The 27,512-nt window shown below is 55.2% G+C and overlaps 2 protein-coding genes and 1 long non-coding RNA gene across 17 annotated transcripts; 1 reads left to right on the forward strand and 2 right to left on the reverse strand.

The window, feature by feature from the left end:
- Window positions 1–2,388: 2,388 nt before the first annotated feature.
- On the reverse strand, window positions 2,389–9,103 carry NMRK2 (nicotinamide riboside kinase 2). Of its 3 annotated transcripts, XM_042887564.1 has the most exons (9): window positions 8,904–9,097; window positions 8,565–8,709; window positions 7,164–7,254; window positions 5,463–5,511; window positions 5,078–5,249; window positions 4,756–4,827; window positions 3,590–3,696; window positions 2,791–2,877; window positions 2,389–2,711 (listed from the first exon to the last, which is right to left on the reverse strand). In XM_042887564.1, the coding sequence occupies exons 2-9, from the start codon at window positions 8,588–8,590 to the stop codon at window positions 2,695–2,697; spliced, it is 621 nt and encodes a 206-aa protein (XP_042743498.1). In that variant the 5' UTR covers window positions 8,591–8,709; window positions 8,904–9,097; the 3' UTR covers window positions 2,389–2,694. The 3 variants fall into 3 exon arrangements, with proteins under 3 accessions (XP_042743498.1, XP_042743496.1, XP_042743497.1); XM_042887562.1 differs by having other exon boundaries at window positions 2,389–2,877; window positions 8,904–9,103; XM_042887563.1 differs by lacking the exons at window positions 8,565–8,709; window positions 8,904–9,097 and having other exon boundaries at window positions 2,389–2,877; window positions 5,078–5,319; window positions 7,164–7,181.
- LOC122188890 lies at window positions 7,521–27,512 on the forward strand. 12 transcript variants are annotated; one of them, XR_006181663.1, is made up of 10 exons: window positions 7,521–7,666; window positions 9,048–9,124; window positions 9,363–9,581; window positions 10,616–10,857; window positions 11,368–12,434; window positions 13,347–13,472; window positions 20,841–20,994; window positions 21,779–22,742; window positions 26,569–26,649; window positions 27,122–27,512. It is a non-coding gene; the product is annotated as an uncharacterized LOC122188890 (long non-coding RNA). The 12 variants fall into 12 exon arrangements; XR_006181667.1 differs by lacking the exon at window positions 7,521–7,666 and having other exon boundaries at window positions 8,913–9,124; window positions 11,368–11,571; window positions 12,351–12,434; XR_006181661.1 differs by lacking the exon at window positions 7,521–7,666 and having other exon boundaries at window positions 8,917–9,124; window positions 21,779–21,974; window positions 22,075–22,742.
- ATCAY (ATCAY kinesin light chain interacting caytaxin) lies at window positions 15,681–26,606 on the reverse strand. 2 transcript variants are annotated; one of them, XM_042887561.1, is made up of 12 exons: window positions 26,513–26,606; window positions 22,285–22,349; window positions 21,766–21,987; window positions 21,430–21,615; window positions 20,839–20,941; window positions 20,080–20,211; window positions 19,269–19,355; window positions 18,930–19,028; window positions 18,392–18,427; window positions 18,110–18,145; window positions 17,546–17,578; window positions 15,681–17,013 (listed from the first exon to the last, which is right to left on the reverse strand). In XM_042887561.1, the coding sequence occupies exons 1-12, from the start codon at window positions 26,587–26,589 to the stop codon at window positions 17,004–17,006; spliced, it is 1,086 nt and encodes a 361-aa protein (XP_042743495.1). In that variant the 5' UTR covers window positions 26,590–26,606; the 3' UTR covers window positions 15,681–17,003. The 2 variants fall into 2 exon arrangements, with proteins under 2 accessions (XP_042743495.1, XP_042743494.1); XM_042887560.1 differs by having other exon boundaries at window positions 17,546–17,581.

The following is a 27,512-nucleotide window of genomic DNA, read 5'->3' on the forward strand; positions in this document are numbered from 1 at the left end:
GTAGGGGGGTTGTGGGGACACGTGGGGTTGTGGGGTGGGAGCTGTGGCCCTATGGTTAGCAGTGGGGCTGGGGAATGTGTGGGGCTGTGGGTTGGGACAGCAGCCTCACGGCCAGGCACTGGGTCAGGGAACATATGGGGCTGTGGGGTGGGATTGGCAACCCTATTGTTAGGCATTGGGGTCGGGGGGGCAGGCTGTGGGGTGGGAGCAGCCCCATGGCTTGGCAGTGGGGTCAGGGACCGAGTGGGGTTGGATGGCAGCCCTGTAGCTCAGCTTTGCGTGCCCTCAGTGTCGGTGTGGGGCCGGAGCTCAGTGTGCTGTTGTCCCCAGTAGAGCCCCTGGTTGTCCCCAGTGTCTGTAGGGTTTTTTCCCCCTGAGCTCCACGGCCGCACTCCCCTTTCCTTGGGCTCCTCTGGGGGTCCTGTGCCATCTGTGGGGCTCCACTCAGTGGGGCAGACATCTCATGTCCCTCAGGGTCGCACCCCTATGGAGGGAGAATGGGACCAAAGCACTGTTCCTACATGGCCACAAACCCCAGCCTGACCCCAGAGTGGCCGTGCTTGGGGGGAGAATTGGAAGCACCCCCCAGGGCAGCCCCACACGTCCCATCTGCCCCACGGTGCTTCCTCCCAGCTGGGTGCAGCTTTGAGTCCCTTTTAATAAAATAAAGCTTTCTGTCCTCATAACCCCTCTGTGTGGGTTTGGGGTGCAAGGGGAGGAGCGGGGGGGGAGAAGGATTTGGGCATTCTTATGGCTGGGAGTGAGCGCCTTGGGGGGGTCTGGGGGTTTGGAGGAGGTCATGGGAATGGGAGGGGAGTTGGGGGTGATCTGTGGGGGGAGGTGATGGGAATGGGAAGGGTCTATGGGAGATCTTGGGAATGCAGGTCTGTTGGATCGGGGAGAGGCCATGGGAATGGGGTGGGGGATCTGGGGGAGGTCTTGGGGTCCAAATCTGGGCCCATTTGGCCACATATAAACCCCAACCACGGGGCTTGGTGTGGGGAGCAAGGAGGATACGACCGTGCCACGGGGTTGTGCTATGGGGCTGCACCACAGGTCATTCCATGGGGCCATGCCATAGGTCATGCCATGGGGCTGTGCCATAGGTCATGCCATGGGGCTGCACCACAGGTCATTCCATGGGGCTGCACCATAGGTCATGCCATGGGGCTGTGCCATAGGTCATTCCATGGGGCCGTGCCACGTGCCCATTGACGTGCTGTGGGGTGTCGGGTTCGTCCCAAGCTGTGGGGCACGTGGCTGGGTGATAATTTTAGGGCTGGGGGGGGAGGTGGCAATGTGACGGAGTGCTGTGCTGGCGGTGTCCCCATAGCAGGGCAGTGTGGGGTGATCTCTTCCCATCCCCCTCGCAGGGATCCATGGGGGGCAGAGGGCCGACCCCATTTGCTCCCGTTGCTTCGGGGCTGAAACCCAGGGGCTCCATCTGCTCCCAAACAGAGGGGAAGGGAGGAGGGGGGGGTGGGAATCCTACAGCGACAGCTGATCCCAAAAGCACAAAGTTCACCGGGTGCTGAGGCTGCGCTGGTGCTGCGGGTTTGGGTTTCAGGAGCCCCATGGGATCACGGCCAGCAAACCCCCAAGCTGCACAGGGAGCTCCCCTGCGCTGGACTCGAGGCTGTGGGCACCATAGGGGCTCCTGAGTGCTACATAGGGGGATCCTAAATGCTATGGGGCCTCCTGAGTGCCATAGGGATCCCTAAACGCTCCAAGGACTCTTAAATGCTGTGCAGGGACTCCTGAGTCCTGCAGGGATTCCTAAATGCTGTACAGGGACTCTAGGGCTCTAAATGCTATGCAGGGACTCCTGAGTCCTATATAGGACTCCCTAAATGCTATGGGGAACTCCTGAGGTCCAAATGGGGACTCCTGAGTGCAACAGGGATTCCTAAATGCTGTCCAGGGATTCTTAAGCAGCACACAGGAACTCTTCAATGGTATATAGGGACTCCTGAATGCTCTATGGGGACTTCTGAGTCCTACATCGGGACTCTTAAATGCTACAGGGGCTCCTGGACACCATGTAGGGACTTCTGAGTGCAATAGGGATTCTTAAACACTATACAGGGAGTCTTGAATGCAATGGGGGCTCCTGAGAGCCATACAGGGACTCCTAAACGCTGTAGGAATTCCCAAATGCTATACAGGGACTCCTGAGTGCTTCATAGGGGCTCCTGGGTGCCACAGGGACCCCCCTACGCAGGGGAACCCATGGAGAGCTCCCCCCATCCCAAATCCCATTGGGTTTTCCCATCAGAGTTGGGCACAATCCCAGTTCCTACCCGGCCCCAAAGAGGCCGACGATGCAGTGCGTGGTTATGGGGCTGCAGGAGCCCCCACCCCATAACAACCTCGGCTCAAGAGGAAAAATGAAAGGAGAGATTGGAACTGGTTTTACTGCATGGGAACGACGGCGTTGCGGAGCGGCCGGGTCCCAAAGGCGGCCTCTGTTCTTTCCATCAGGAAAAAAAGAAGAGTTCCCAACTTCTGGCAAAATGTGGTGGAATATAAAAATAAAATAAAATGAAATAAAATAAAATAAAATAACAAATCCTGCCCGGCACGGTTGCAAATAAATTATCTTCAGTTCTCAATTATATACAAAAGACGTTTCCCAAATCAACCCTCGTTCCGACGGCGGCGTTAAGTAGTATTTACATCTGAGCGTGGGGTCCCTCAGCTCTTGGGGGGCCCTGTGAAGGAGAAGGGGTGCTGTGAGACCCCCCCCCCAGCACCCAGGGCTGCTCCCCTGCCCCCCAGCTGTGGGGTTACCTGGGGGGCGGTTCAGCAATCTGTTCCTGATGTCCTCCAGGACTTCGTCGTAGAGCTCCTCTCTGCTCTTCAGCCCATCTAAATAGACTGAGGGAGAGGAGGTGTCACAAAATGGGGGGCTGGGGGGGAACCTGTGGGGTGTCTGACCCGGGGGGGGGGGCCTGGTTAATAGATGGGATGCTTAGGGCAACATTTGCATTGATTTGTTCCTAAATATGGCATGGATAGACCCAGTGTTGGCTTTGTTGGTCCCAAATGTTGGCCTCAACGTTGGCTTTGTTGGCCCCAACATTGGCTTCACTGGCCCCAAATGTTGACCCCAAATGTTGGCCCCAACATTGGCTTTGTTAGCCTAAATATTGGCTTCGTTGGTCCCAAATGTTGGCCCAACATTGGCCTTGCTGGCCTAAATGTTGGCTTTGTTGGTCCCAAATGTTGGCCCCAAATGTTGGCTTCGTTGGTCCCAAATGTTGGCCCCAACGCTGGCTTTGTTGGCCTAAATGTTGGCTCCAGCATCGGTTTTGTTGGCTCTTTTCCCACTTCCCCACAACAGAACCCACCCCAAACCCCCCTTCCCCCAGCAGAAAGTTGTCTTTCCCCCCCTAATTCTCCCTATTTTCCCCCTGGCCATCGCCAACCAGCCCTACAGCTCCATGTGGGTACAGCACGAGGCTCAGTGACCTCAGAGTTCTCCCCCATCCTTAATGGTGACTCTGTGACACGGACCGTCATCAAACCGTCCTTGTGGGGGGACACAGCGACCTCAAAACCCCCGAGGGCAGGGAATGGGGCCACGCACCGACATCGACCCCGTTGTCCTCCATCTCCTTGCGGTGCTTCAGGTACATGGGCCACACGTGGCCATCGAAGAGGCCGGGGGGATCAGGGACGGTGTAGCTGCGCGTACTGCAAACAGGGAACATGGGGATGGTGGGCATCGCTTCCCAGCAACTGTCACCCCCAATTTCGGGGTAGGTTTTCTTCCAGCACCCCCCGATGGGGTCCATGGTGGCTGTAGGGGATGCGTGCCACGTCCCCGTTGGTGGGTGGGATGTTGGTAAAACCCACTCCAAAGGGACAGTCAGAGCCAAGACTGACTGCCCCATATCTCCCCATATCCACCCCACAGCCCCCTGTAGCCTCATATCCCCCTATAATCCCCCCTATGGCTCACCTACTGCCCCCTATAGATGTATCCCCCTATGGCATGGGGTCACTTATCCTAATTAAACTCATTAATTCCAGTTTGCACGCAATGCTCCTACACACCAATAACGGCAGTGCAGGGTACCCCAAAGCTCATCACCCTTACTGGGGTCAGGAGGGGGATTGGGGTCAGCAGTGTGAGATGGGAGGAAGGGGTGGGATGGGAGAGCTGGGCAGAGCTGAGTGGGGTGAGGATTTAGGGTGAGCAGAATTGGTTGGGGTGAGGGCTTAGGGTGAGCAGTGCTGGCTGGGATGAAGGTTTAGGATCAGCAGTGCTGGGTGAGGTGAGCTTTTGTGGTTGGGGTAAGGGCTTAGAGTGAGCAGTACTGGCTGGGATGAAGGTTTAGAATCAGCAGTGATCATACAATCCTAAATCCCCAAGTGAGGTGAGCATTTATGGTTGGGATGAGGGCTCAGGGTGAGCAGTGCTGGCTGGGATGAAGGTTTAGGACCAGCAGTGATCCCAAAATCCTAAAGTCCAAAGTGAGGTGAGCATTTATGGTTGGGGTGAGGGCTTAGGGTGAGGATTTAGGGTTGGCCAGTGCTGTTTGGGATGAAGGCTTAGGGTCAGCAGTTCTGGCTGGGACGTGGATTTAGGGTGGGAGTACTGGGTGGGATGAAGGTTTAGGGTCAGCAGTGTCAGTTGAAATGAGGATTCAGGTTTGGGCAGTGCCAGCTGGGATGAAGGCTGAAGGGTGAGCAGTGCTGGCTGGGATGAGGATTTGGGGTTGGTCAGTGCTGCAGCCCAGCACCACCCACCTCCTCCTCCGTTTGCACTCATCGTACGGCACTGCCAGGAAGTAGCGGAGGTCGAAGAGCTCCATCAGGGGTCTGCAGAAAGAAATCGTTATTTCCTGGTCTTACCCTCCCCCCCAAAACCCCACAATCAACCTTCCTATTTCCCACCCTGCTGACCAGTGCTGTCATTAAGGCACATTCCTGTAGGGCGGGCTCATCAGCAGTCACCCCATGCATCGCATGGTTGACCCCCACCCCAAAATCTGCTATGGGGACTCGGTGGGGCACGCTGATACCAGGAATGGGTTTCAATTCCATGGGTTCCCCCCGCCCTCGAGCTCACCTGTAGTTGTAAAGCAGGAAGCCTTCGATGAGCAGAATGTGGGGCTCTTTGGACGGAGGCTCTGTAGGGTCAGGTGTGACGTTCACCCCATGGGAACGGGCGAACTTGACCGGGTTCTCCATCCAGGCACGCACCGTGCTCACCATGGCCTCCATATCCAGGGAGTCCAGCACTGAGGGGTGGGTGGGAGAGAGGATCCCCATCAAACGCCGCCACCCACACGGGTTCGAAAGGTTAACGGACTATGACAGCGTTAAGAATTGAAAGGAAATGCTTAGGGAAAAACAACAGCAGGAAAAAAAACAAACCCAACAAAAAAACCCCAACAAAACAGCCCAACGAAAGAAGATACATCACTGCATCCTACAGCCAGCACCGCTCTTACCGTCCCACTGCTTGAAGCCGTCCTCCCCGACTTCTATTTGGTCTTGGGGCTGAAACACAGTGAGAAAACATTGCTGCAAAGCCAGTAGGATCGCTTCCCCCAAACCCAACAGCCTTTAATCACAGCCTTTCCCCATCTCCCCCCCACCCCAAAAACCTCAGCAGTGCTCTGGGCTCCTCGGGGCCATTGGTGACAGAGGGCTGAGGCTGGCCATGCTGCAGCCATCCCAGCACTCAGGGTTATAAGCAGACATATAGGGCAGCATGCAAACTGGCCCCAGTGCTCCACCAGCCCATACTCCCCAATGCTCCATCAACCCCAATGCTCCACTGGCCCCATATTCCATTGGCCTCAGTGCTCCACTGGCCCCATAATCCATTACTCCAATGCTCCCCTGACCCCAATAGCTCCACTGGCCCCTATGCTCCACCAGCTCTATATTCCATTGACTCCAATGTTCCCCCATATTTCGTTGGCCTTCAGTGCACCATTGGTTCATGCTCAATAACTCCAAAGCTCCCCCGATAGCAGTGCTCCCCTGACCCCAGTACTTACTGGACCCCAATGCTCCACTGGCCCCATATTCCATTGGCCCCAATGCTCCACTGAGCTGTACTCCAACCCCCCAATACTCTGTTGGCCCCAGTGCTCCCCTGACCCTAATATTATAGCCAACCCCAATGCTCCCCTGGCCCTATGTTCCATTAATCCCAACACTCCATTGCCACCCCATGCTCCACTGGCCCCGTATCCTATTGACCCCAATGTTCCATTGACCCCAATGCCCCCCTGGCCCCATCTTCCATTGCCCCATAGTCTGTTAACCCCAGTGCTCCACTAACCCCAACACTCCCCTGGCCCCATATTCCATTGATCCCAGTGCTCCATTGGTCCCATCTTCTATTGGCCCCCAATGCTCCATTGGCCACAAGGTTCTATCAGCCCCAGCACTCCACTGGCCTCAGTGCTCTATTAAACCCAATACTCCCCTGACCCCACATGCTTTAATCCCAATGCTTTGTCAACCCCAATGCTCCCCTGGCCCCAGTGCTCCATCAACTCTAATGCTCCCCTGGCCCCATATTCTATTGATCTCAATGCCCCATTGCCCCCAATGCTCCATAGTCCCATACTCCATTACCCCAGCACTCCGTTGACCCCAAATTCCATTGGCCCCAATGCTCCACTGGCCCATGCTCTATTAACCCCAGTGATCCATCGACCTCAGTACTCCCCTGGCCCCATATTCCATTGCTCCCAGTACTCCACCAACCCCAATGCTCCCCTGGCCCCATATTCAATTGATCCCAATGCTCCATCAATCCCAGTGCTCCCCTGACCCCAAATTCCATTGGCCCCAATGCTCCGTTGACCCATGCTCTATTAACCCCAGTGCTCCACTGGCCTCAGTGCTCCATTAACCCCAATGCCCCTCTGACACCAATACTTAGTGGACCCCAACGCTCCATTGGTTCCCTGGCCCCAGCACTCCATTAATCCCATGCTCTCCCAGCCCCACATCTCACTGCCCCCAATGCTCCACAGTCCCATACTCCATTCACCCCAAACTCCATTGGCCCCAAATTCCCCTGGCCTCAGCGCTCCATCAACCCCAACGCTCCCCTGGCCCCACATCCCATCTCTCCCCCTGCCCCCACCGCTCTCCCTGTCAGCAGGGCGTGGGATCCCCGCGGCGCTCACCTTGAAGAAGTCATCCTGGTGCACGACGCAGCAGTTGGGCAGCGCCTTGACGATCCTGTTGGTCAGCGTGGTTTTGCCCCCGTTGGTGACGCTAGAGCGAAAAAAAAACCCAAACCCCAAAAACCCCAAACCTGGCGATTCGGACCCAAAAATGGCGGAACACGAACCGGCACCGGGGAGCGCGCGCTCCACGTTCGAATTTCGCGCCGCGGCGGCGCGCGCTGAGCGCTGATTGGCTGTCGCCGCGAGCGCGGCCCGCCTCCCATCCCGGAAGTGTAACATTCCGAACGTCCGGCGCTTCCCGCGCGCGGGAGGGCGCTGCGGCGCTGAGAGGAGCGGGGCCGCCGCCATGTTGGGCGGGATGGAGGTGGGGGGCAGAGGGGTCTGCGCCGTGGCGGCTCCGATCTCCCCGGGGCAGTGCTCGTGTTGGCCCCGTACTGTGTGACCGACCCCGGCATGCCTCCCGTCCGCTGTGCAGCCCCATAGCCCGTCCGACCCCGCGTGTAAGCTCACCATCCTGTACCAGCTCCTATGTAACCTCAGGACTCCGTTCCATCCCCAATATAACCCCATCCCATCCCCTATGTAACCCCACCATCCTGTACCATCCCCTATATAACCCCCATCCTATCCCCTATATAACCTCGGAACCCCTTCCCATCTCCTGTTCAACCCCTAGAATCCCATCCTGTCTCCTATATAGCTGTACAATCCCCTATGTAGCCCTATAATCCCCTATGTAAATGCAGAACCCCATCCCATTCCCTATACAGCCCTCAGAACCCTGTCCTGTCCCCTATAGAGCCCCCAGAACCTCCTGTTGTCCCTTATACAGCTCCCAGAACCCCATTCTGTCCCCTATATAGCCCCTATATAATCCAGGAACCCCATCCCATCCCCTATATAACCATAGAATCCCATTCCCTACACAAGCCCCAGAACCCCATCCCCTCTATCACCCCATAACCCCCTCCTATTCCCTATATAACCCCCAGAACCCTGTCCTATCCCCTGTACAACCCCTAGAACCTTGTCCTATCCCCTATATAACCCATGAGCCCTCTGTCAGCGCTTATACAACCCCATAATGCCACGCTATCCCCTATATAACCCAGGAACCCCATCCTATCCCCTAAATAACCCCAGAACTCCCTCTCATCCCCTATACAACCCCTAGAACCCCATCCCTATATCAGCCTTGAACCCTCTCCCTCCCCCTATACACCCCCTAACCCTGTCCTATCCCCTATACAACCCCTAGAACCCCATCCCCTATGTAACAGCAGAGCCCCCTCCTATCCCTTATACAACCCAGGAACCCCCTCCCACCCCCTATATCACCTCATAACCCCCTCCATCCCCATGCACCCCCTAACCCCATCCCATTCTACCCACACTCACCCTCCGATCCCTATGATGTACTCCATAGCCGAGCTGTGCAGTGTGGGGAGGAGGAGGAGAACCCCACAGTTTGTGGGGTTTTGCACAGAGGGGCCCTTTTCCCCCTCGGCTGCGCTGCGTTCCCGCTGGGCTCAGCCCCGCTCCGCTGTTCCATTGAAACAGAGGCGCTTTGCTGCGGGTTTATAGCATCCGGCGGCCGTTTCCCCGCCCCATAGCTGACACCCATCTGCCCCCCCCATGCCCTTTTTTGGGGGCGGCCCGCCCCCCCCCCCCCCCCCCCCCCCTCCGGCTCCTCCTCCCCCCTCTCCCCGGGCTCTGATCGCGGGGTCACGCGCGCACCTGTCGCTCTGCTGGCTATAATTAGCGCTCGGCGGCGATCCCTTTGCCTTAATTAGGAATGGGGCAGGTGGAAATGTCAACCCCCCTCCGTGGGGCTGAGCGAGGAAATCATTCTCCTTTTGCTTTCCCTTCTGCGGATCGCAGCTGCACCCGGATTCCCTGAAACCCCAACACGGACAATGCAGAACGAGAGCGCCCTTCTGCTTCCTCTTTGTATTCCCGTATGTATAAATCCGTCCAAACCCGATAAACCCATCGTCCCGCCCCCTGTTCACATCCTTAGGGAACCACTTGCAGCCTGGAGCTAGCTCTGCCCCGCAGACGCAGCGCCCGGTGGCTGTGCTGATGGTCCCTCTCTGCGTTCCCCCACACATCCGTCAGATCCGGATGCCGCTGCTCAAATAAAAGACTGCCTCTGCAATGCAGGGCCTTTGATTTTAATTACAGCGATCTTTTCAGATCCCAGATCGCGGGGACGCGCTGTGTGGGGCGGGCAGCGTTCTGATGGACGCAGTGATGGGAATTTGGAGCATTGTTTCAAAGCAGCACCCGGCAGAGCTCCAGTCACCAAAGCACCGCGCGTTTCCTTCCTTCTGCTTATCAGCACAGCGCCTGACAGTGCTGGCGGCATTCCTGGCCATAAAGGGGGCTGTAAATAACGACCTAACGATGCAGCTGGTAAGTGCACCAACACACCTTGTGTCTCCCTTTCCCTACAGCCCTGTGCTGCAGCACCGATCCCTGCTCCCGTCTCTGTGCGGATGCCTGTTGTGTCTCCCATCCCATTAGCACCCCCAGCACGTGGCACACACCAGCGATGCCTTTTTCTCCAGGCAGGGGATGGTGTGCCCTCATCATCAGTTCGTGTTCAGGGCTGCTTTGTGCAGAAAGCTTTGTGCCCTAAACAATCTCATTTGCACCTCAAATCCGGGCTGTGCCCCCCCAGCTGTGATCCAACCAAGCATGGTCCTTCTCCCTGCAGACCCTGCAGGCTGCACTGTGCTCATCAGCCATGAGGTCAAGGTCTGGTGATCCGTTAAGATAAGCCGACCACAAATTAACACAGGTTGCCAATTAGCAGAAAAACGTTAACCAGATTCTGGAACCTTGCAATGAAGGTGTTGGAGGCAACAGATGAGATTGTTTCAATGGAGACAGGCTATAGCAAATCTATGAATGGGGCTATATGACACGACCCAACGCTGCATTGCTCTGTGCGTTGAGCACCCAGACCTCTGCATGTTCCCACTCCAGTTCTTATTGCCAGCATTAGCTGTGTGCTGATGTGTTTCTGGGGACTCTCACTGCCATTTTCCCATTGCAGCGTGATGGGATTGCTGTAGAGATGTGTGGAGCTGCAGTTCCTGAGGATGAATGGGAGGTGAAAATGGGAATGGGAAAACTGGACATGGGATTTCCAGTGGCTGCAGTGGGGTCACCCAGCAGGTGCCCATCACAGTGGTTACAGTGGGTCGCCCATTGGTGCCTGTTGCCACTGTGCACTGAAAAGGAGTAGCAACAGTTGATCCCATCTTACAGTCCAGCCTCAGCTGAGCTCCGTGCAAACAGAAGTACATTTTTCTTCCTCTTCGCTGTGTCCCTCTCCTGCCCACGAGTTGGGGAGGTGTCTGGTTAATGAACAAACAGTGCGTGGTGTTTATTAGTGTCGATTTCACCGTGTTTGACCTTAACATGGCCATAAAAACCTGCAGGTTTTTGCAGGTGGAGGGACACTGGGGTCAGCCACCTTTGGTCACCGTGGAACCAAATACATTTGGAACATGCCATCTTCTGTGCAGCTGAGAATTGCCCCCCAGCCCAGTACCCCAAACGGACGCCAACGAGAACAGCCGTCCTTCCTGGCAGCAGGGAGCCCTCCTGACCCATGGCGTGGCCATGCCGTCGCCGCGTGCTCACGAGTTCTTTTTTGAGCAGCACTACGGCTGCGTGCCGGGTGAGTCACATGTCACTCAGTGGCACTTCCTTTTTCCGTGCTCATTTCTGTACAGAGCCGTTCGTGGTGACGCTTCGCCAACACAAACGGGGGGTGACAGCTGCAACCGCAGGCAGACGGCGATGCTCTCTGCTTTTAGAATGTGCCAGCTTGAGGTTGAAGCTAGGAGAGGTTTGGCAAAGGGGACACCAGCATTCCTGGGGAGTGCCTCTGTGCCCCTGGGGCAGCTCAGCTCTGCAACAGGCATGGAGCTCTGCTGCAGGATGCATCGGTGATCCTAAAGCTTCCATTCAGACTTCAAGCTGTAAGGTGTTGCTTATGGGGCCAAGGTTAGGATCAGGGTCAGGATTATGGTTAGGATGTGAGCACTGTTACGTCAGGATTTCTGGATGCCTTCCTTGGAGGTAGCGTTGGGATGAGGCAGCACTGCAGTTAATAAAGAACTGAGGGAAGGCAGTGTTTCCACCTGCAGATTTTTATATTCTTGGTTTGCTCTGGGCTGTGCTGCAGAGCGTTTCTCCAAAGGCTGGGTGGCACTCACATCAACAATGCAAAACCCTTCGTACCCACTTGGAAGAACTGGAGAACCTTGGAAAATTCTGAGCTGGAAGGAACCATCGTGATATTCGTGTCCAATTTCTACCTCCATACAGGACTGCCCTGAAAGAAGATAAGGAGCTCTATCAGCTGGTGGCAAAACCATGGGCTGGCAGGGTACCAAGCTTCTGTAGGATAACATTTGCTGGCACCTTGTCACAGAGCTGCCAACAGTGACATGTTCCGTGTCACTGCAGCTGATCCCACTGCTGCCCACGGTGGTGGGAGGGCTGTGAGCTGGGAGTGGGGACCAGTGGGAGGAAATGGGGACCTCTGGGTGTGCTGTGGGGTGTGGGGGGGCAGAATTGTTGGGGGAAGGGAAAGGGATGGGCACAGAAGGAATGGACTAAAGGTTGGCATGAAAGAAACAGGGTGAGGCAGTGTGTAGATGTCAGGCAAGATGATCATAGAGGTCTTTTCTGACATTATTGATTCTATAGGGCTGGGAGGGGAAGGAAAGCTGGAGCCTGAAGGCAGGCAGCTTGTTTTTGCAGGGCCCAATTAGGGATGTAGAAAAAAATTCCCAAAGTGTTGGGATCTGCAGCTGTCCTGCTCCCACACCCCATGACCTTACTCTGAATGAAGCACACATCTATCCCGATGCTGCAGGAAAGGGAGCTCTTTGGGGCTCAGTGCTCTGTGGGAGGAACCATGGGGTTAGTGGGAATGGCCATGGAGAGGAGTGGGGAATGGTTCTTCTTTGTATCAGTGTGGTAATAACAGCAGGAATTCCACCTGCAGGAGCTGACAGAGCAGCTCTGTCCCCATTGGAACCTCATGTCTTTCAGCCCGTGTGTAACTCCACGATGGGCCAAAGCTGGGGGAGAGGGATCTGAATTCAGTTCTGTCGGTGGACCTGGATCTTGTTTTTCTGAGACTGTTTTTGTTGTTGCCAGATGAACACACAAAAAGGAACAACTGTCCTTCAATGGCAGTCAGTGCCCACGCAGAGCAGTGGTCCTCATGGGATGGTCACAAAGGTGGGAAAAGATTTCCAGGATCATCAGGTGCAACCCCAACCCATCCTTCAGCCGTGTCACAGCCCAGTGGGAGCAAGGTCACCGAGGTTCCCTTGGCTGTATCACAACCCAACAGCATCAGGGTCACTGGGGCTCCTTCAGCCCTGTCACAGCCCACTGGGTTCAGCTGTGTCAAGTTCTTTTCCTGAATATTTCACAGTGTGAACACAGTGATAATTCTATAGGATTAAGCTTGCACCCATCCATACTTCCAATTCCTCAGCTGAAATATCCCCAAATCCCACTTATAAAGCACTCAGATTGACTCCTCAGATGTCTCACTGTAAATCCTCATGTTTATATACATAAGTATGACTCTATATAAGTGAGATTAATTAAAAATTGGAGGTGCACACCTTCTGTACCCATTGTTACAGACTGCAGCTCTGTCCTAAGGCAGAGATCCCTTTGGAGGGGCCATGTGCCACGTGGACAGGACAGAGGTCATTTTGGTGCAAACACTCAGCTTCCAGTGCCACCACCCCTACCAGAGGGACAGACAAAAAGAGGGACGTGGGTTTTTTCTTGAGGATTAGTCTTGTTTTTAATTGGGTATCCACAGATTCTGATGGGATCATACAAAGCCAAAAAAGAGCGATACATACTGAGCAGCAATCTACCCTTCTAGCACAGCCCGTCCAATTACAAACACTTTAGAAAAAGGACATGTTTTTACATGTGGGTTTGTGTGAAAAGGGCCACTGCAAAGGAAAGAAAAACCCGGCGATCGATGGGCTCGTATCGCCACGGTGCCTTAAAAACTCCCTTCCCCAGGGGCTGCAGAGGATCTGGGGTAGGAGCAGCGGTTCCACTGCTGTTGGGTCGATGTCAGCTCGTTGCTGCCACTGCTTCATCGGCTCCTTCCTTTTTCAGCGCCTGGATACGTTCAGGAGGAGATGTGTTGCTCTTCAAACCTGTGCTGCTTTGCTTTCCTCATCCACACGTCCGTGCGTCTCTCAGCAAAAGGGTCTTTGGAAGAAAGAGTTGGGAACAGTGCAGGTGAGGGGGGCTCTCTGCTCACGTCTGTGCAGTGCAGTGCGGTGTGAGTGCTCCCAACGGAGCAGCAGCTTCTCAGCTTCATTCCCTGGGTCATTGCTGTGAACCAGAGAGCATCGCTGGGTGGTCCTGAATGGGAGCAGTTCCTAAATTGGCCCAAACGAAGCAGTTCAGCCGTGTAAATCCTCTGCCTGATGGAAAGCAGAGCATTTAGGAGTCCACATATCCTTAGAGATGTTTCTATGGGGCAGAAATGGGGTCTGGTCTGTATTGGGAACATCATCCTGGAGAACGATGGGGTGAAAAGGGATGCAGCTGATTCAGTTTCCTTTGGTAGGTGTGTCTACGTGCTGGCAAAGGACTGAATGGAAATGTGCTTGCATTACCACATTTATTTTAGCACTGGAACAGGCTGCCCAGGGAGGTGGTGGAGTCTCCTGCTCTGGAGATGTTCAAGACCTGCCTGGATGCCGACCTGTGCGACCTGCTGTAGGGAACCTGCTTCCTGAAGGGAGGTTGTGGTGCAAAAGGTTCTGGCCTCTTCTCCCAGGCAAATAGTAGGACCTGAGGAAATGGCCAGAAGTTATACCAGAGGAGGTTTAGGTTGGATATTAGGATAAACTTTTTCTCTCAAAGGGTTGTCAGGCACTGCAATGGCTGCCCAGGGAGGTGGTGGAGTCGCCGTCCCTGGCAGTGTTCAAGAGGCGCCTGGATGAGGAGCTACGAGAGATGGTTTAGTGCTTGTGGCACTGATAGGAGTGGGAGGATGGTTGGACTGGATGATCTTGCAGGTCGTTTCCAACCTTGTGATTCTGTGATTCTGTGATCTCTGGAGGTCCCTTCCAACCCCTACAATTCTGTCATTCTGTGATTTCACTTCTTTATCTTCTTCTGGTAGAGCAGATTTGCTCTGAGGATCTCCTACAATCTGCACTCCGGTGGAAACATCAGCACCAGACCTTCCGTACATTGATTCCGATCACAGCGCTCTATGAAACAGCAAAAAAAGTGTCTGCAGTCACTCTGGATTCCTCTTGGCCCCTTGTCAGCTGCTTTACGGTCGGTGAGTTCCATCATCAGGACTGGCAGCTCTGCATCACCAGTTCTCCATCACCTGCCCCCAATTTTTGTCCGCTGTCCTCCGGAGTTACCATCAACCTCTCACCTCTGTGACAGCGGGACGTGAATTTCTGACAGCATTTTCAGACAGGTGCAGCTCCTGTTGCACCCGTTTGCCTCTCTGCCCATCCCTTGGCCACCCTGTGGCAATGTGTTGAAACCTGTGCTGCTCTACCAGCCCTAAAGCCATCAGCACTGCAGCGTAGTTAATTATGGGACGCTGCCAACCCCACTGCTGTGTCCTCAGCAAAGAGTTTCACTGAGCATCTGAATCACTCTCCGAAACAACAAGTCAGTGATACATTTTTCGTTGCTACCAAAACTTTTCACATTTAGTTGTACCTGTATCCATTGTGGATATGGGGCACCCGCACCCACTGTGGGCTGAGCTGAGCCCTCACCCATTGGGCTGTGCCCACACCGCTATGGGCTGAACGTTCTCTTCCGTGCTGAAAAGCTACACAGATGTCCATCCAGGAGCAGAACGCTGATGCAATCCAGACATCTTGTGAAAAATTAAAATATGGTGCATCCCACGTGCTCCATCAGAAAGTGCCCTTTTGGAAAAAGAAGTTGTGAATGGACTCGTGTTTACATCACTTCTTACGCATCTCACAGTGAAGTCTGTGCATCCTCGCAGGGAACTCTCAGCCCAAAGGAATCTCTTGGAAACCCGGGACACATCATCTTCAGGCCTGCAGCTTTTCTGAAGTCGTAGACCCAGCGTCTGTTCTTTGGAAAAGAATTGAAAAAGGAGGGAAAAAAACCCCACAAACCAACAACAAAACCCCAAACCGTGTCCTTAGGGGTCATGAAGTGTTGCATTTCATGGACTGTGGGATGTCAGCACTGTGAAGTGGTCCCAGCACCACGCGTCCTCTACATTCCTCACTGCCCCGTGCTCTGTAGCAGCACGATTTCCCATTGTGTTTCAAACATTCTTCACTGGAGTTTTTAATAACTACAGATGTTAGAAGGGGTTTGGGAGCTGAGCTTTGATGCTATCCAACATCCCACCCATTGGGTTGCTAACTCCACTCCCAACGTCCAATTGCACTCTTTTGTGTAAGCAGAGCAGTTCTGTTTTTTCTTTTTCTTTTTTTTTGTCTAAATGCATTAAAATGGTCCAAAACCACAGAAGGACAACCTCAGTGTTATCGACAGGAGATGGCAAATTCCCACCCTACTACAGGGAGATCCCCAGTGTTTATGGGATGATCTGAAGCCCACAGGATCTGGAGGGGCTGCCCCGATGTCGCAGTGCTGTTCAGTCCTTCTCTGCTGTGCAGAATTCCCCTTGCCAGTGGGGCCCATAATGACGCTCGCAGAAACCCATGGTTAATTTTGGATTGCTGTGGGTTGGGGTGGCTGGGTGTGGGACCCACAGGTCTCCATCCACACTTGTTGGCGCAGGGCTCTGCCCGGTGTGCTGTGTGTGAGCTCGCTCTGACGAGAGCAGCATCTTCAACTGCCTTCACCACGTCCTCATTTCCAACATGCTCTCCTCCCTTCTGCTCCCAGAGCCCTCCTGAGCCCCGGCACCAGGCAGCACAGTCCCACATCACATCCCAACTTTCTCCTCCATCCCTGCACGTGGATCTGTCTGTACCGAGGGGTCTGTGCTCCCCAGGACACACAGCGCGTTCCTGACCCTCGGCAGTGGGAATCCACCAAGGGAGCGGTGATGGAGGATTGTCCGAGGGCATGAAGCCAACACAGAGGCATAGGAAGCACTCCTGTCTGCAGGGCTCCTTCTGACCACTGTGTGTGACATGAGGAGAAGCTCACAGGGAGGCTCTGTGGGACCCTTCCCAAAGCTACCGGGGCCCTACGGAGGCAGAATGAGTATGGTAAAAACACAGCATCTACCCACAGCAACGGCTCACTACGAGTTAATAAGAACTGGCAGCAGATGAACGGAGGTCAAGGCTGGGAGGAGCGGTGGGCACTTGGCATTTACAGGGGGAAAATAAAGGGATAGCAAGGGGGAAAATGGACTCTTTTCATTTCTTGCATTAGCGATCCCCTGGGGCAGCAGAGTGTCGCAGTGAGCTGGGACTGAAAAGAAGAACAGATCTGTCTGTGGGCAAATGGACTGCGGGATGCTCTTTGCTCACTGCGAGGAGGTGGAGTCTCTGTTTGCTCCGAGCTCTCTGCAGACCATTGCTGGACACGATGGAACCCATCCTGAAAAGAAAACGTGCTATCCTTGGAGATATTTCTTCTTGTTGTTGTTGAAAAGTCAAATGTTTTCCAGAAGTTTGGAGGACTTTGCGTTGTGCAGACAGGGGAGGCCCCGTGACCTTACAGAGCTCAGAGCTGGGTGGTGGAAAGGTCTTCTACCCAAAGGTCATTTCCAGGGGGGAGTGCTGGGCTGCGTCGCTCTCTGCTCCCTTTGTCCCGCGCTGCCTCGATTCACGGCATGCTGGGGAGGAACAGACAGACAGCGTGGGTTTGAGGTGGCAAACGGTGGTGCTTTGTTCTGGCTGTTGTCTCTGACAGCGCGGTCGCGTCTGGGGGGCAATCCTCCACCAAATACCAATGGGTGGATGTGGCTGAGGGACACGGGCAGTGGGTGGGAGGTGGGCTGGGGGACCTGAGAGGTTTTTTTCCGGCCTTAATGGTTTTGTGGTTCTGCGATCAGGGCTGAAGAGACGCCACGCACAGCTCTGATGGGAATGGGTCTCCTCTAAGGGCTTTCCTGAGGGCACATGAAGAGCTCACCGTGACACTCTGAGTGCATCCCATGGGCACCCATGGGTGCCCCATCCCCAGAGCAGCCCAGGGCCACGGGGCAGGTGGGGGGCACCCATGGAGTGGGTGGAACTGGGATGTTTCCCCTCCAACCAAAGTAATGATTCTGGGATGACACACGTGTTGGAACTTTCCACATTGCATACTACAAATGCAACAAAGCCCCATAGCAGAGGGGAGGCAGAAGGGAATGGTGGTCCAACCTGGTTTCTTGATCCTCTGCAGGGGGCACAGGCCTGCTGGGAAGAGAACCATGGATGCAGTTAGTGAATTTGCCCCTTGGCCCCGAGGTCCTGTGGTCCCCATGGCTCAAATGGGTCCTGGCACATCTGACCCACAGCTCTGGGGAGGGAGCTGCTGAGAACAAAGCAGAGAGGCCAAAGCAGAGCTAACACCAGGCCAAGCGATCCTGGCTTTGGCTTTGGACACTGTCTTCCAAACCTTCCTAGAATTTTCCTTCCCATCTAATGTTACAGCCTTTGGGGGCACCCGAATGTGCCAGATAGCAGCACTTGGCCCTCTGCACTTTCCCACTGTGCAAGAGCTGAAACTGAACGTTCCCAGTGCTGCTGGCTGTGCTCCATGACCAAGTGGCTCTGCCAGCTTATGGAGGTGACAAACAGGGCTGGGGATCCACGCACACAAATGAAGGTCAGCAGCAAAGCTGCAACAAAAGTAGGCCTTGCTGTGACCCCGTTCTCATGCCAAGAATGCCTCAGGTATTTTCTCAGTGAGGGATTAAGTCTAAGTGAGGGATAAATCATTACCTTTCCCTTTCAGCCATGTCTTGTTTCTCTTCTGCCCTGTAAGCAAGAAGTGCATTTGAAATCTATTGCGTTTTGGGAGAGCAGAGAGTTTAAGGTCTTCCCGAGGAGGGCTGAGGACACGGCCCTGCTGTGCAGGAGTGGGACTGGGAAAGCTGGAGCTGAATGGGGTGGGGGCTGCAGGGAGCAATGAGAGGTTCTGCATTGGAGGAGACGGGGGCAGAGTAATGCACAGAGAAAAAGGGCAGCAATTTCCCGAGTGAAGGAACCTGAGAGCAGTCCTACCTTTCTCTCCTGGCTTTGATCCTCTCTTCTTCAAATCTGCAACAAACAAGAAACACTTCTTCAGCATCACCCCGCTGACACCACTTGCTTTTAGCAAAACACAGTGTTTGCTCTCCATGCTTCGGCTCTGGGGTGGCAGAGAGCTGTCTGCACACCATTGCTTGGCACACACTGAGAAGCCAACGTCCACCCCAGGCTCTGTGCTCCCAGCGTGCAGCATTGGACCCAACATGACGTCCTTTGGACCCAATATGACGTCCTTTGGACCCAACACAACATCCTTTGGACCCAACACAACATCCTTTGGACCCAACACAACGTCTTTTGGACCCAACACAACATCCTTTGGACCCAACATGACATCCTTTGGACCCAACACAACATCCTTTGGACCCAACACGACGTGCTTTGGACCCAACACGACATCCTTTGGACCCAACATGACGTCCTTTGGACCCAACACGACGTCCTTTGGACCCAACACGACGTCCTTTGGACCCAACACGATGTCCCCCTCCATCAGTGCCATGGTACTCACTGCGAGACGCAGTCTGGGATCTGGACGTGCTCCATGGGGATGAGCTGCTCCAGTTCCTCCAGGCTGTGAACGTATTGGATCTTATTGATGAATTTCACGCTGGCAGAAGAAGAGAAGGAGTGTGAGGCCTTGGTTTGCTTTTCTCTCTGCAGGAATTCTGGTGTTCCTGATGGGGGTGTGGAGCTCCGCTCCTCTGTGCCCATCTCCTCCTCCTCCCCTCCTCTCTGTGCTCCCTCCGCTGCGTGGTCTCACTTTGGGCACCGTTACCCAAAGCTGAGCGTAAGATTAATGCAGTTCCCATTCTGAAACCATTCACATTTGGAAGTGCTTTACATTTACCTGATGAAGGGCCTGGAAATAGCCAGCACCGTCCGGATGAACCACGAGGGATGCACAATGATCAGGGCTTTGAGGTTCTTCCGCAGCCTGGAGGGAAACCATGGGATGGAATATCAAACTTGAGAGCCCACTGTGATCTGTCAGTGTGTGGGGGCCTCCAAACCAAAGCCCATGGGCTCATGAGCACTGTGGGAGCACTGAGATGGCAGCTGGTAGGATGGCTGCCTACAGGTGTAGGATAGTCCCTACATGGATCTGAGTCAGGGGAGGAGGGAGATGAGGGGATGAAGTCAACAAGATGTGACAGAGGGGAGAAGATTACAGAATCTGGAACTTGGCTGAGGCCAATGGGATGAGGTCCAACAACACCAAGCACTGGTTGTGTTCAGAGAGGGACAGTGGATCTGAGAAGGGTCTGGAACACAGTGGGGACTTAGAGAGTGGTTTAGGGAATGGAATGGGTCAGTATGGAGAACAGGAGGCTCAGGGGAGACCTGCAGCTCCTGAAAGGAGGTTGTAGCAAGGGGGGGTCGGCCTCTGCTCCACATAACAGCGATAGGATGAGGGGGGATGGCCTCACATTGCACCACGGGAGGGTCAGGCTGGGTATTAAGAGGAATTGAAACAGTGGTGAGGTGCTGGCACAGCTGCCCAGGGAATGGGGGGTCACCACTCCTGGAGGGGTTCAGAGCTGTAGAGAGGTGGCACTGAGGGACGTGGGCAGTGGGATGGGTTGGGTTGTGCAGGTCTCTTCCAACCTGAATGATTCCATGGAAGCAGTGAGAGATGTGGGAGGAGGGCAGGATCTCACCTTCTGTCTATCATCTGGTAGCACTTCTTCAGCCACCCCAGCCCCGGCATCCTCCTCCGCGGCGTCGCTCCATTCAGGTACACGATCATGTAGTCCTCAGCCACCAGCAGCTCCAGGCTGCTGATCACGTAGCTGCAGGATGGTCAGAAGCAACGGGGACATGAGGCTCAGAGAAGGCACTGCAAGCTGCCTCCATCATCCCAAAGGGACTCCGGGTCCCTGCTCTGCACACCAAACTCCCCCGGCACCACATCATAGAATCACAGAAAGGCCTGTGTTGAAAAAGCCCACAGTGCCCATCTACTTCCAACCCCTTGCTGTGTGCAGGTCACCAACCAGCAGCCCAGGCTGCCCAGAGCCACATCCAGCCTGGCCTCGAATGCCTGCAGGGCTGGGGCATCCACAGCCTCCTTGTGCATTTCCCAGGGGTTCCCCACGCTTGTTGGCACAGTGCACGCATCAGTAGATGTCTCTGCACTGTTTGCTGCCCAGAGCAGCAGCTACAAGCTGTTCAGTGCTCTGTGGCTATGCCCGAGTCCATCGCCAGCATAATTAACACGGAGTGTCTGAACACTCTGACTTATCAGCCTTGTTTGTGAGCACTGAGGACATCTCAACGCAGTGACATTCCCCCCAGCTGCAGGCTGCAGACATTTGGCCCCAGTTCAAGCTCCTTCCAGCTGAGGTTCCAGATGCAATGAGCAAACAGCAGCCCTGGAGCCCAAGTTGCCTTCTCTCCATCCCCTCCCATCCACTTACAGGAAGAGGTTCTCCATGATATAGTGGTAATCAGCCAGGTTGCTGTCTGGCAGGTAGCAGGCAGCGAAGACGATGATGGCATTGAGTCCTTCTCCGTAGTACCCTGGAAAAGAGGCACAGGCACCGTCAGCTGCTCCTTCCAGCAAAGATCTGTTGGTAAGTCTGGCTCTGCTCAGCTCTGGGGAAGCATTTGTCCCTGTGGTGGACCTTTGTCACAGCTGAGTTCATCTCCAAGCTGGGTTTTGTCTGTGACGTGCATGTGGGGCTCAGGGAAGAAGGAAAAAAGGGCAGAGCAGAGAGTTCTGCCCCAGGTTTTTGTATGGCCACACTCAAATGGCCCCCACCTATGGGTACCTTCACCTCTGGCTGTGCCCCAGAGAGGTCCAGAGGCGTTTGGCACCTTTGGTCACTGCAGCATTGGGAATTGGTGGGAAGGCTCAGGAAGGTTCACACTGCCTCGGAGCCACACTTAGCACTGCTTGTGTTTATTGCAGCTCCCTGCTTCTGCCACGAGCAGCACAAAGCCCCTGCCTCAAAGGGGACAGCTGGCAGAGCCACGAGGGCAGCCAGCCCCCAAGGCATCCCCCTCACCTCCATGTGTCACCACCCTCATGTAGGGTTTGATCATCTGCAGGTCAATGCGGTGCTCCTGCTCCCCAATGATGACGGTCCTCCAGAGCCGCCCGTTGGTTGCGCTCCCATCCTCTGTCCCGCCGTCCCCAAACAGATCCGCGCTGTCCCCAGGCATATTCTTGGCCGTGGCCACAGGAGTGTCATCTGGCAAAGGGACAAACCCTGCACATTACCCCAGGCTGAGGTCGGGCTGCAACCTGTGAGCTCTGAAAGCAGCGTTTCTAGCAGCGAGCGGTGCCAGAAGCGGTGAAAGTGAGGCCACCCTCACCAGTTCACCCACAGCCATCCTCATACCTTCCCATTCCAGCTCGTTCCCATTCCCCAGGAATTCGAGGGAATCCGTCTCGTCGGGCGTTTCGATGTCATCCACATTGATATCCAGATCATCCGGCGTGTCCAAGAAGTCATCGGACAGAATGGAGCCTTCACTCTGGTCCAGGGAAATGTTGATTTCAGGTGCGACAAGCGTCTTCCGCTTACGGTGCGCCCCGTTAAAGTTTAAGGTATGTGGGGGAGCTGGAGTCAAAAGGAAAACAAGGGACAGGTTGTCCTGGCCCTGCATCCTCAGTGCCAGCCGTGCTGAGTTTCTTCGTCCCGTTTCAGGTGATGCTTCAGGTGTGGTTGAATGGAAGCACCGATGCTTTGAGATCCCAATTTCCCCCCCCCCCGGGTTTGTGTCAAAGATCCCCAAATTGAGATCTGGTTCCTCTCCTGAATGGGTGTTTTGGTGGAACTGCGCTGTGGCCACCTGTGCTCTGTCACCCCATGGGGTTTGTGCTCCCCAGGGACCCCGGTAGGTGGGCTGGTACTTACAGGATGTGTGCTCGTCCTCTGTAGGGCTGCCCAGCGACTCCATGCCAGTCTCTTCTGGAAGAGGCCTGCAGGCAAGCAGAAAAGTTGGGAAATAAGGGATTTTTAGGAGAAAGTCACCCCGTGGAGAGAAGTGGGGATGTGATGGAACAACACACAGCCCTGCATGGGCTCTTCCCTTTGGGAGCATCAGCCTGGTGATGACTTGGGGTGCTCTGCCCAACAACTGCGCCATCCCAAGTAACTTCCAACCTGTCCCTCCAACGCTGCTCTAATCCAACTGTCCCACAGAAAGGATGGGAAATCTGAGCAGAAAATCAGAATGGAAAAGCGGAATGGAAGACTTGTATTGAAAATCTAGCCAGAGACACCAGAATGCGTTGTGTCCCTGGAAATGCTGGTACCGTCCTCCTATCCCAAAGTCTGACTTTGCTCCATCAGTGGCTCTGTTGGTGGTCAAGGTGAGGTTTCAACCTTAGCTATGAGCACAGTGTTGTTGGCCTCTGCAGCCAGCAGTGGTGCCTGTGTTGAAAGCAGATCAATTTGGAGTGGAGATCCGGGCACCAGAACCCAAACCTGATCTGGGAGCTGAAGGCTGACCAACCACAGCTCTGCTCCCTGGGCTCCTGCAGCCCTGGGGTGAAAATGCTGGAAATGCCCATGGTTCAGCTCCCTTTCCCGATACCAAGGCCAGGTCTCATCATGTGGCTGTTGTCCTTTGGAAGGTGGAGATGCTCCCAAGCCATAGAGGGGACAGATTCTGCACAGCTGGTGGCACTGAGCAGCGCTGTCACCCTGAGCTGGACACTTTCTGGACATTTTTCCCTTTAGCTTGGGTTGGAAATCGTGCCTTTCCTGGATGTTAGCTGGGGGAGACGTTTTGCAACCTTTTTATTGCATCATGACCAAATCCCACTGACCCCATGGCACCTTCATGACATCAGTGGGTTCCCAAATCTCACCAACCCCATGGCACATTTGTGGTGTCAATGGGTTCCCAAATCCCATTGACTCCATGGCACATTCATAGTGTCAATTGGTTTCCAAATCCCACTGACCCCATGGAAAACCGATAATGTCAATGGGCTCCCAAATTCCACCGACCCCATGGCACCTTCATGGTGTCAATGGGCTCCCAAATCCCGCTGTCCCTACAGCACATTCCTAATGTCAGTGGGTTCCCAAATCTCAGAGACCCCATTGCACGTGCATAATGTCAGTAGTTCGCAAATCCCACTGACCCTGTAGCACATTCATGGTGTCAATGGGTTCCCAAATCCCACTGACCCCATGGCAAATTGGTCCCCAAATGGTCAACGGGTCCCCAAATCCCACCAACCCCATGGCACACCCATAGTGTCAGTGGGTTCCCCAATCCCACTGACCCCAAAGCATATTTATAATGTCAGTAGGTTCCCAAATCTCACTGACCCCAGGGCACCTTCATGATGTCAATGGATTCCCAAACCCCATTGACCCCATAGCACCTTCATGATGTCAATGGGTTCCCAAACCCCACTGACCCCATGGTGTCACAGGGCTGTTTGAAGAAGGCCCTTCTGAGCCCTCCTTGTTTCCCCATTGCTGTTCCTCCCCTTGCTGGGAGCTCCCAGCAGCAGGGAATGAGCGTGGGGCCTGCAAGCTTAAATCCTGCATGCTGGGATGTCCCCAGGGAGAAACATGGGGGAAAAAACCAAACATTTTTAATGCGGTGCTGGGAGAACGGGGATGGGACAGGGACAGATCCCACAGGGACGACTGCCGCCGTGTCAGCTGCAAGATGCTGCCCCAAATTAAAGCATGCACATCTTCGGAGGGAGGGCTAATCCTCCCCGAGCTGCTGTTGTTTATTCATGAGAGCCGATCAAAGCTCTCGCTCCCCCACGGGCGGCGAGCAAAGGCCCCGCAGCCCCCTGCGCACCGCCAGCCCTCCCACCCCCCCTCCTGCCGTTGTCTCCGCGGCTGTTTATCCAACAAACGCGGTGCGACGCACGCTTTGGCCCCACGGCACCAAAAGGAGGGGAAAGGGGCAGCGCCATTTCCCAAGCAGCGGCAATCCCGATGTCAGACGCAAAGAGAAAAGGTCTCTTACCTTCCCGAGCGGGATGGGATCACCGCCCCCCGGCTCTGCCTCCCCCCACACCGCGATTCCCGCAGCAGAACGGCTCTAAGGCTCCGGGAGGAGCACCTGATTGCTCTGCACTGCCCAACGCCCGCAGCTCTGCATGGGATGCGATGGGTGCACGGCGAGCACAGCAAGCAAAGCACAGCGAGCATGCTCCGACCCCACGGCATCACAGCATCACAGCATCATGGAATTATGGCATCACAGCATCACAGCATCATGGAATCATGGAATCACAGCATCACAGCATCATGGAATTAACAGAATCATGGAATCGTGGCATAACTGCATCCCAGCATCATGGAAGCATGGAATCATGACATCACAGCATTGGAATTCCATGATTCCATGATGCTGTTGGCTGTGCTCTTATGTGATCAGCACAAGAACGTCACAGCATCATGGCATCATGGCATCATGGCATTGTGGCATAACTGCATCAGAGCATCCCAGCATCACAGAATCATGGAATCATGGCATTGCAGCATCACAGCGTTGTGGCAGCCACCATGCAGCCCACAGGAGGACCCTCTCCTCCCCACGTCCCACTCTATCAGCTGCAGCTCAGCATACTGGCATCACACCTTGCACAGTGCCTGCATGGGGAGGGCTGGGGGCAGCTCTCAGGAAGGAGCTGTGTTCAGTGCCCAGCCTGGAGCTCGCTTAGGATGGAGGCATCGCTCCATTGCAGAAATCAGCTCCTGATTTCATCCCTCTGTGGCAGATCCTGCACTCGGGGTCCCACGCTGCTGCCACCCTCATCCCTCACCCTTGTCCCACATCCCTTGGCCTCTCCCCAGTTTGCATCCAGGAGCTGCATTGCTGGGTGAGCTTGCTGCTGCACGGCAAGGCGCAGCGCATCCCTCCTCCATCCGTGGGTTTTTATGGGGAGCATTAGCTGGCACACCGTGCTGCTGCCCCACACTGCCCAGGCGACCAGCAGAGGTCTGCACGGCCCTCAGCAGGAAGAGAAACCTCCCCCAGAAACACATGACCCTGCTGTGCCTCCACTCCCCTCTCTTTTTGGCACAGAGATGCTCCCACCAACGCCGCAGCTGCGCTCGGGTCGAACAGAGCGACGCTCATCCACTGGCCCTGAAGGACACAAGGAGGGCTTTCAGGGCTGCACGTGCCATCCCACAGCACACACTGCGCCTCTGTGCCACCAACACTGCCACCCTGTGGGTTCAGCTGCAGCTGGGAGGGGGCACAGCCTCCCCCAGAGCCCCCGGTCTGTGCTGCTGGAAGTGCGGGTGGAGGGGGGGGATGTCGCCTTAATGCCTCCGTCTGCTGGGCTGGAGGGATGTGGGGTCCCATAGGTGGCACCAGGTGACCTGGGGTACCCAGCGTGTCAAGGGAGAAGTGTCATAAGGTCCCAAAGGTGGCACCAGATAACATAGGGTCCCTATAATGGGGATGGGTGCTACAGGATCCCATAGATGGCACCAGGTGACGTGGGGTACCCAGCATGTCAAGGGGGGGTGAGTGTCAGGATGTCCCTAGGTGCTGTAGGTTGCCTGTTGTGCCAAGGGGACAGGTGCTATAAGGTCACATAGGCATCACCAGGTGACATGGGGTACTCATGAGATGGGTGCTGTAGGGTCCCATGGGTGACACCGGGTGCCATAGGGGACAGGTGACAGAGTTGGCACCAGGTGACATGGGGCGCTCACTGTGCCAAGGGGACAGGTGACACGGTGTCCCATGCGTGGCACCAGGTGACACGTGGCACCCAACATGTCAAGGGGAGGGGTGTCACCAGGTCCCATAGGTGGCACCATAGGGTGCCTGCTGTGCAAAGGGGATGGGTGCTATAGGGTCTCCTGGGTGGCACTGGATGCCATGGGTGCCCACTGTGCTCAGGGGATGCGTGCCATGGGGTCCCGTGGGATGCCAAGGGGACAGCTACTTTAAGGACCCATAGGTGGCACCAGATGCAGACAGGTGACACAGGGCCAGATTCTGCCACTCGATCTTCGTGTCCCAACGACTTTGGTTCCACTTTGCTCCATTTGGGAAGATGCTGCTCGATCCACAGAGCAGCACGCAGAGCCCCCCTCCAACCCTCCTGACTGCCATCCACAGCCATCCCTGCTGCTTCCCTACCTGGGGAAGTCCTCGTCCTGCCACTCCTCCTTCACATCCACATTCTCCATCCGCAGGGTGGCTTCTGTGGTTCCCATCACGATCGGGAGGCGCTTCCCACAAGGAAGGGCTCAGTCTGGAAGGTGGAAGGGAGAGAGGTGAGTTCAGCCCTACAGGCAGTGGGTTCAGGGCAGGGACACTGACCCCACCACCACAGAGAAGCGGAGGGGGTTGTGGGGTCTGCAGGAACACAGGGTGCTGTGGGGTTTTGTAGGATGAGAGAAAGCAGCATTAAATTGCTCCAGGAAAGGCAGAGGGTGGGAATTGGGAATAATTTCTTTGATGGAGTGCTCAGACATCGGCACAGGGAGTGCTGCCACCATCCCCAGAGCCACAAAGGTGTGGGGACGCGGGCAGTGGCGCAGCAGGATGGGGTTGGGTTGGGGTCTGGGAGGTCCTTTCTGAGCGGACCCCACGATTCTGTGGCCTCCTGAGATGCTTTGGATCAGAACAGAGGAGGTGAGGGCAGCCCTGGATCTACGCAGCAGCTGTATTTCCTCCATGCTGCGGTGCCCTGAGCTCTCCCTGCCCACCGATAACCACCCCTTCCCCCTTTGCCTTTTCTTCCAGTACCAACCTCAACCTTCACAACTGCTTCGATGTGTCACACATCCCCTGCCGGCAGCGTTGTGTTGCTCAGGCAGCAGCGCCGTTCTGCTGACCTGGATGGATGCTGATGGCTGTGCTTTGGCAAAGAAAGCCCCGGGCACCCCTGCCTGCCCCACTCCCCGTCCCCACACGTGTCCCTGTGCCTGGAGAGGAGCAGGAGAGGGTGAGGAGCTCCCAGGGCCGTGTGCTTCCCCAAAGGGTCACTGCCAGCATCGCTCTTGGATGAACCACAGTTGAAAACCAGGAGCAGCTCAGACGGAGGTGTGTGGGATCGAGCAGTGCAGATCCACACCCAGGGCCTTGTTCTCATGGATGCAACCCTGACAGCGCCTTCAGACTGTGTATAAATATA

This window comes from Lagopus leucura, unplaced genomic scaffold (assembly GCF_019238085.1).
Source record: "Lagopus leucura isolate 7727_CA_CO unplaced genomic scaffold, USGS_WTPT01 Super-Scaffold_100091, whole genome shotgun sequence".
Classification (NCBI taxonomy): domain Eukaryota; kingdom Metazoa; phylum Chordata; class Aves; order Galliformes; family Phasianidae; genus Lagopus; species Lagopus leucura.

Bases quoted from the DNA above. Each gene is read 5' to 3' on its own strand.
- NMRK2 (XM_042887562.1), bottom strand. From the start codon at position 8,590: ATGGAGTACATCATAGGGATCGGAGG. The intron at 5,512-7,163 runs GTGAGCGCCGCG...ACTGTGTTTCAG, and splicing joins ACCAGGATGACTTCTTCAAG to CCCCAAGACCAAATAGAAGT. The intron at 4,828-5,077 runs GTGAGCTCGAGG...TTCTTTCTGCAG, and splicing joins TTCCTGCTTTACAACTACAG to ACCCCTGATGGAGCTCTTCG.
- ATCAY (XM_042887560.1), bottom strand. From the start codon at position 26,589: ATGGGAACCACAGAAGCCACCCTGCGGATGGAGAATGTGGATGTGAAG. The intron at 22,350-26,512 runs GTAGGGAAGCAG...GCTTGCCTGCAG, and splicing joins CAGGACGAGGACTTCCCCAG to GCCTCTTCCAGAAGAGACTG. The intron at 19,356-20,079 runs GTGAGATCCTGC...GTTTCCCTCCAG, and splicing joins TACCAGATGATAGACAGAAG to GCTGCGGAAGAACCTCAAAG.